Source organism: Engystomops pustulosus, chromosome 5 (genome assembly GCF_040894005.1).
Source record: "Engystomops pustulosus chromosome 5, aEngPut4.maternal, whole genome shotgun sequence".
NCBI lineage: Eukaryota > Metazoa > Chordata > Amphibia > Anura > Leptodactylidae > Engystomops > Engystomops pustulosus.
The window spans coordinates 49,043,348-49,051,430 of record NC_092415.1 but is presented as its reverse complement, the minus strand read 5'-3'; the positions used below and the strand labels follow the sequence as shown (position 1 = coordinate 49,051,430).

Genomic DNA, 8,083 nt, shown 5'->3' with positions numbered 1-8,083 from the left:
CCGTGGCCTTGCGGGCGCCGGGCACTATGGCAGGCAGGGGTGCGGACATGTTATTGCCGCACATACACCGGGTGTGCACGGAGCCGTCTTCGTGGTGCCGGGAGTGTGTGGCTGGACACGGCTGCGCCGCCCTTATCCTTCAATAACCCGGAGCTAAGCCGCGCGCGAGGGGGCGTGACACTACCGTCAGAATCTACAGCACTGCCACGCCCACGGATCACCAGCCAATAAACTGGAGACCCTGGCTTTGGACTATAGCGAGTGGGAGGGAAAGAGAGCCGCGACGTCACCACACGGTCGCCTGCGATTGGTGGATGAGTCTTTGCGGGGCGGAGAACAGGTGGGCCACATTCGACCTTTCGGTTTGGGAAGTGAGGAGATGGGAGTCAGTGACGTCAGCAGACACGAGGGCGCAGCGCGTGTGAGTGAGCACTCAGTAGTGTGCCCGGGTGTAGAGGAGGGGAGCTGTCAGGCCACGCACCTTGTCCACCACCAATAAAGCTTTATTCATACCTTCAGGTTTGGCTGAGGAGTATGAGGTCAGGTGTGGGTGATCAGACCATGGTGGGACTAATAAAAAAAGTAAAGAAATGAATAAAAACTTGAAAGCCACATGACGACATAATAAAATAAAAGGGCATTTGAAAGATAATGAAATCAAAAGAGCATATGTGAAATGTTAGTGGGTGACTGATTTGGGTGATAAAACTATGTCAGAATTTTGAAATGACAAATTTTAAGAAATGTTGCCAATTTTCTGATAATTTAGAAATGAACGCAAAAGGTAACAACCAAAATTTATCACTAACAAGACGTACAACATGTCACAAAAAAAACTATGTTGGCAAGTTTAACCCCTTAAGGACGGAGGGTTTTTCGGCTAATTTCTCGCTCTCCAACTTCAAAAATCCATAACTTTTTCATTTTTACGTGTACAGACCTGTGTGAGGGCTTATTTTGTGCGTAACAAATTTTACTTTCCCGTAATGTTATTTATTTTAACATGCCGTGTACTGCGAAGCTGAAAAAAAATTCCAAATGTGGAAAAATTGAAAAAAAAACGCACGTGCGTCACGTTCTTGTGGGCTCAGTTTTTACGACTTTCACTCTTCGCTTCAAATAACACGCCTACTTTATTCTTTGGTTCGGTGCGATCGCGGTGATACCAAATTTATATAGGTTTTATTGTGTTTTAATACATTTTCAAACGAATGTGTACAAAAAAGAAAAAAAAAATTTTGCCATCTTCTGACGCTAATAACTTTTTTATACTTTGGTGCACGGAGATGTGTGAGGGGTCCTTTTTTTGCGAAATGAAGCGACGTTTTCATTGCTACCATTTTGAGGTCTGTGCGACATTTTGATCATTTTTTATGTTATGTAAAAAGGTGTAAAAGTCGCATTTCGGACATTTGGGCGCCATTTCCCGCCTCGGAGGTCACCGCCGGCCGTAACCGTTTTTATATTTTGATAGATCGGGCATTTTGGGACGCGGCGATACCTAATATGTTTGTGATTTTTACTGTTTGTTATGTTTTATATCCGTTCTAGGGAAAGGGGGGTGATTTGAACTTTTCATATTTTATTAATTTTTTTTCTTTTTTAAACTTTTTTTTTTCTTTTTTTTTTCACTATTTTTTAGACCATCTAGGGTACATTAACCCTAGATGGTCAGATCGCTCCTACCATATACTGCAATACTTCTGTATTGCAATATATGGCATTTTTGCAGGTCATACATTACAATGAGCCACTGGCTCATTGTAACGAACCTGCATAAACCATGTAGCCTCGTGTCAAAAGAAGACCCGAGGCTACCATGGTAACCGATCGCCGCCCCCCGATGACGTTCGGGGGCGTGGCGATCGAAAAAAAGATGGCGGCGCCCGCCCGCCTCCGTCTTTTAAACGCCGCCGGCGACGGCAAGCACCGACCACGGTTATTAGCGGTGGGGGTTTTGTGCAAAATGCAAAAACCCCCACCTCTGTATGAAGAGGACTCAGCCCGTGAGCCCTCTTCATACATCCCTTATACCTCTGCGCCGTAGAGCTACGGCGCAGAGCGTTAAGGGGTTAAGGGGAACCTGTCCCCACATTTACACATATACGGCCAGTGACAGGTTGCTTTATTAACTGACACTGACTCTTTTAGCTAAAAATAGTTTTGCTTACATCCACAGGAATCACCTTTTATCTTATATAACCTGGCATCGGAGGGGGTGTTTCCCATCTAATACTCCCTATGCCTTATGCCGCTTTACTGGTCACCGTTCTTGTCATGTGACCAGAGTGACATCATCTCAGGTCCTTTAGCCTCTTAATAATAGCAAACTGTACCCCATGCATGTATCTGACCACATGAAGTCACAACAGCCTCCATGGACTTCTACTCCTCTCCATCCTCCACAGAGGCTGCTGTGATTTCATGTAGTCACATACATGGTGTATAGTTTGCTATTCTTAGAAGGCTAAAGGACCTGTCACTCTGGTCACATGTCATGAATGTAACACAAGGCACCATGTAAAAAAGAGAGCTTTATATGTCTGTAGTTGAATATTAGTAGACGGTCCCTAACTACAAGGAGGCAGAGCAGGGATTTGAAGAGACACAGAGCTGTCAGTCAGAATCATGGGGGCGTGGCTCACTGCCAGCCTGAGAGAGAGAAGAGTCACAGATACCAGACATGAGTCACAAAAGCTAATTTGCATATCAGAAAAACACCTGTAATTAAGGTACAGAGACCCACTGGCAGCTAATCTTAGGTGATATGGGGAGGACTTGTAACCCTTTATCAGCAGGCAGTGTTACTCAGGGTCAAAATCTGGTGACAGGTCTTCTTTAAGTGTTCAAAAGTTATATATAACCATATAAAGTGACAAAAGAAATGTTCAAGTGCCTGTGAACTGAAGGGGTTAAGATTCTCTAATTTATCATTTAACTACGGAGTTTTTATCATTCACACGTCCGTTATGGTGGCATTCATCTGGTCGCATGATTTACAACCAGATCACGGCCCCCATAGATTTGTATGGCTCCCGCTCACAAAGTAACTCACCGCACTGTGACCGAGACCGCCACTCATCTACCCTTTGGAGGGAGGACTGGTGAAGCAGGGTCACCTCTTACCCCTCCTCCACCTGGCCCTGTGCTCACCTGGGATCTGATGCAGACGAGCACACGGCCATCTAAATGAGCCCTTAGGCACAAATGTATGATTTCTCCAGTCCTGTATTTCTGTGCTGTATGAATCCATACATACTTTTTTTTTTTAATGTATGTCGCTGTATCCGTATCGTATCCATATACAATACGGTGGGCTGGTGGAAAGAATGCACCTCCCACTAGTTCTGGTCTCCCTGTATACTGCATTTATAGACGGCGGCATGCAGTGCACATATGCAACACATATTTTAAACAGTCCGAAAACTGGAGAAAATAGGACATGCTCTATATTTTTTTACTTCTCACTCACGGTACGGGGGACAATACGGCCATCCAAATGGATGGCCGTATTGTCCTTTGAAATTAATGTGGCTGTATGCTACCCGTATGAAAACGGTACGGGAACCATACGGCCTCTTTCATTTACTTGCATGAAAGGTACTACACATGGATGTGATTAGTTTATCTTAATTTTGGTCATAGTTCCGCATTTGCTCAGTGGCATAAACAGCAGATAACATGTAACATGAGATATAATGTATGTATCTACTTCACATGGTGGTAGACAAAGAAAGTACAAGATGAGCTTCTCAAGTTTCTGGGACATGAGAAAATTACTCCTTATATCTGTAGCACAGGTATCAGGATGTACAGTAATTGGTTCTAATACACAAATTGCATTGTACAGGGTGGGGAACATGGGGGCCTGGGTAGGGACACCTTGGCCTTTCAAATTTACTATAATCTTCAACAAAAGACTGGCACAGGGTACAGTTGACAACTATGCCAACCGCTTCCAATTCTGATGTGAGAGTTCAGCACCAGATTTATTAAGATGTAGGAAGTTCTTAATAATTCTGGCAAGTAATATGCTGACTTTGATGATTATTAAGGCCACAAACCGTTGGTCTTGATACATCACCCCCAATGTGATGAAAATTGCCATTTGAATAATTCTGGGTACGATTAAAGACTCTTGTATTCCGTTACATACAGAGGTGGGATACACTCTTTACCATTTTAGTATGTGGGTACTTTACATAAACTGTTAAAGTAAAAAAATAAAAAAAAAATTTTTACTTTTTGAATTTGGAACTAGAAAAAGTTAGAAAAAGTAAAATACTACCTTTTTGGGTGGTATGCTGGTATACTGACATGACAGCATAGCACTGTCTCAAGGCCTGAAGGTAACTTGGCACATGAATGTACAAGTGCCACACCTAATGCACCTGCCACATAACATGCCCTGGCTAAGGGAAAGATGCACAATTTGGGTGTTATCTTACTCAAGAAAAGTAACTTCATATCCTTTTACAATAGGTTTGTTTACATGTACTACTAACAGAAAAAGAAATATTACAAAGAAATGGCTTTTTAAAATGGTTTTCATTGTTGTAAAAGCATCATATCATAAGAAAACAATAAAAATAGTTTCATGCAAAACTGTTGTAAAAATATTCTCATTTAAATAAGAACAAGTAACGTCCTGTCCCTAATCTGTCCCTGTATCTCTTCATTCCCTGACTACACCCTCAGCTACAGGACTGCTCCGAAAGGTGGAACAACCTGCACCAAGTGCCTAACCTAATCTCCTGACACTCTCCCTAGCGTCATCATTATTAGTGATTGGTTATTGAGCTTGTGTGAACTGCTGCCGACTCCATGCCCTGTGTTTATGTCGGGCTCAATCGCTGATCTGTGCAGGAGCAGGTGATGGTTCCCAACGCATCAGACATTGCTGTCTTACTCTGTAGAAAGTCCATCAACAATAAACAGACCTCCCAGCTTTTAATAAGAATTACATAGTATAATGCCGCCTTCCTTTAGCCCCTACTTGTGTTTCCCCATTCTGTGGCAGCCCACCGACAGTGCCCCCACTTTATGTAGTCCCCCACTTCATAGGCGGTCTTTTCTGTAGCCCCCTCCTTCTAATGGTCTAATGTAGCACCCTTTCCATACCTCCCCAAATGATGCCCCCTTTTCTTTAAAGCTCCACCTATAATATCTCCAATTAATGATACCACCATTTATGTAGCCCCCTCCTCATCATTGATTTTCTGTACATTGATTAAATAAAAAAAAAAATCAGAGGTTCTGAAAATACCTCATATATTATATCAATTCCCATCTGTTTATAAAAAAAATAATCCATCCTGTCACTAATCTGTCTCTATTTCTCTTCAATCCCTGACTAGACCCTCCGCTACAGGACTGCTCCTAAAGGTGGAACATCCTGCACCTCGTACCTAACCTAATCTCCTGACACTCTCCCTAGGGCTATCCCTATTGGTTATTGATATGGTCCTTTAGTCATGACTTCTCACTTCTAGGAACCTACTATAAAGGTAAAGCTTCTGGGGTACTGACTCCTTATTCTGAGTTTATATCTGGCTGAACAGCTGATTTGTGCAGGGGCAGGTGATGGCCCCACCCCATCAGACATTGATGTCCTGTTTTGAAGAAAATCCATCTAAATAAATGACGTGAAACAACAGATCTCCTAGCTTTGACGATCGTGAAAGAGGGAGATAGTATATTGACCCTTCCTTTAGAACCTACTTATATTGCCCCCTTCCATAGCACCCCCTCTTATAATGCCCCTGTGATATGCATCTGTCCCACTGATAATGTCTCCTTTTGGTTTCCTTCCTCTTCAAACATTCTCTTTTCTGTTACTTGCCCTGTCTAATGCCCAATTTTCAGTAGCCCCCTCACACACTTCTAATGCGCTCCTTTCTGTACCCTCCCAACTTATATCTCCACTTATAATATCCCCAATTAATAACGTCCCCAGTTGTGTAGCCTACTTCCTCCCCTTACTTTCCTTTCTACACAACTTTTAAGAAATCAAATACTCAGAAAATAGCATATTTATCTATATTCTATATATTCCCTTCACAAAAAAAATGTAAACAATGAATCCTGCCCTTAATCTGTCCCTGTATCTCTTCATTCTGTGACTAGGCCCTTAGTAGGACTGCCCCTATAGGTGGAACATCCTGCACCTCATACCTAACCTAATCTCCTGACACTCTCCCTATCAGTAATTGATTATATTGGACTGATGGAGGTGCATGGCACCATCCTGGGAAAGCTGTGTTCAGCGCAGTCTTTTGTGGGCTTGGAAACTTCATCTATACTCCTGGAAAGAAAATATATAAGAAGTGTCTTAGAGCAGAACTGTTCTAGCTTCCCATGGCAACCAATCAGAGCTCAACTTTCATTTTCCCATAACTGTTCATAAAAAAAACCTGAGCTTTGATTGGTTTCTATGGGCAGGTTTGCCTCAGACTTCTGATAAATCTCCCCCAAATTGTGTTTAGAATACCTGAATCACCCCTCCCAATCCCCTTAAGCGACGGAGGATTTAGCATGACAGAAAACCATAACTGATTTAATGAGCCATTCACAGTTTCACCGTAAAGAATATTCAGTACTTAGACATGCACGGCTTAATCCTTAAAACTAGCATATACTACTGGCAGGATCAAACAGTAGTGTTGCCCCATCGTGAAAGAGGACATTCCCTGTAGGCCATAGGCTGGTCCTACCTTCTGGCAAATCATGCAGTCTGGTTATGCAGTCAAGTCATTTTAGTAGATCTAAGAAACCCTCCTATAGATTTACAGTTAGGAATCTGTAAATAAAGCAAAGATCCATTTTCTGTAATGAATAAGGCTGGTATCCATTCCTTAAACCGGAATTAACTGTGCAGTTCACAAATTCACCTCACACTCTACAGGTTCACAATGTGTGACCAAAGCGTCAGCACTGAGTGACGAGCTACATACCTGGACTTGTCCCCATGAAAATGCCAGGCTCAACTGACACAAGATGGCTTCCACTGACAACTGACACAAGATGGCTTCACTGACAACTGACACAAGATGGCTTCACTGACAACTGACACAAGATGGCTTCACTGACAACTGACACAAGATGGCTTCCACTGACAACTGACACAAGATGGCTTCACTGACAACTGACACAAGATGGCTTCCACTGACAACTGACACAAGATGGCTTCACTGACAACTGACACAAGATGGCTTCACTGACAACTGACACAAGATGGCTTCACTGACAACTGACACAAGATGGCTTCCACTGACAACTGACACAAGATGGCCTCACTGACAACTGACACAAGATGGCTTCACTGACAACTGACACAAGATGGCTTCCACTGACAACTGACACAAGATGGCTTCCACTGACAACTGACACAAGATGGCTTCCACTGACAACTGATACAAGATGGCTTCACTGACAACTGACACAAGATGGCTTCACTGACAACTGATACAAGATGGCTTCACTGACAACTGACACAAGATGGCTTCCACTGACAAGTGACACAAGATGGCTTCCACTGACAACTGACACAGGATGGCTTCCACTGACAACTGACACAAGATGGCTTCACTGACAACTGACACAGGATGGCTTCACTGACAACTGACACAGGATGGCTTCCACTGACAACTGACACAAGATGGCTTCACTGACAACTGACACAAGATGGCTTCCACTGACAACTGACACAAGATGGCTTCCACTGACAACTGATACAAGATGGCTTCCACTGACAACTGATACAAGATGGCTTCCACTGACAACTGATACAAGATGGCTTCCACTGACAACTGACACAAGATGGCTTCACTGACAACTGACACAAGATGGCTTCACTGACAACTGACACAAGATGGCTTCACTGACAACTGACACAAGATGGCTTCCACTGACAACTGATACAAGATGGCTTCCACTGACAACTGACACAAGATGGCTTCACTGACAACTGACACAAGATGGCTTCCACTGACAACTGACACAAGATGGCTTCACTGACAACCGACACAAGATGGCTTCACTGACAACTGACACAAGATGGCTTCCACTGACAACTGACACAAGA

The 8,083-nt window shown here is 43.3% G+C and overlaps 1 protein-coding gene across 3 annotated transcripts in view; it reads right to left on the bottom strand.

Annotated features, from left to right (window-relative positions):
• LYPLA1 (lysophospholipase 1) overlaps positions 1–7,014 on the bottom strand; it is a 20,831-nt gene extending 13,817 nt beyond the window's left edge. Inside the window, exon 1 of one of the 3 annotated variants that reach the window (XM_072151906.1) lies at positions 6,954–7,014. Coding sequence is in view for 1 of the 3 variants with exons in the window: in XM_072151905.1 (XP_072008006.1) it covers positions 1–64 (64 nt within the window). In the remaining 2 variants the exon portion in view is untranslated. Of the gene's footprint in view, positions 360–513; positions 536–6,953 lie in introns of those variants that run through there. The other 2 variants (XM_072151907.1, XM_072151905.1) reach the window with 2 other exon arrangements.
• Between the last annotated feature and the right edge of the window lie 1,069 nt (positions 7,015–8,083).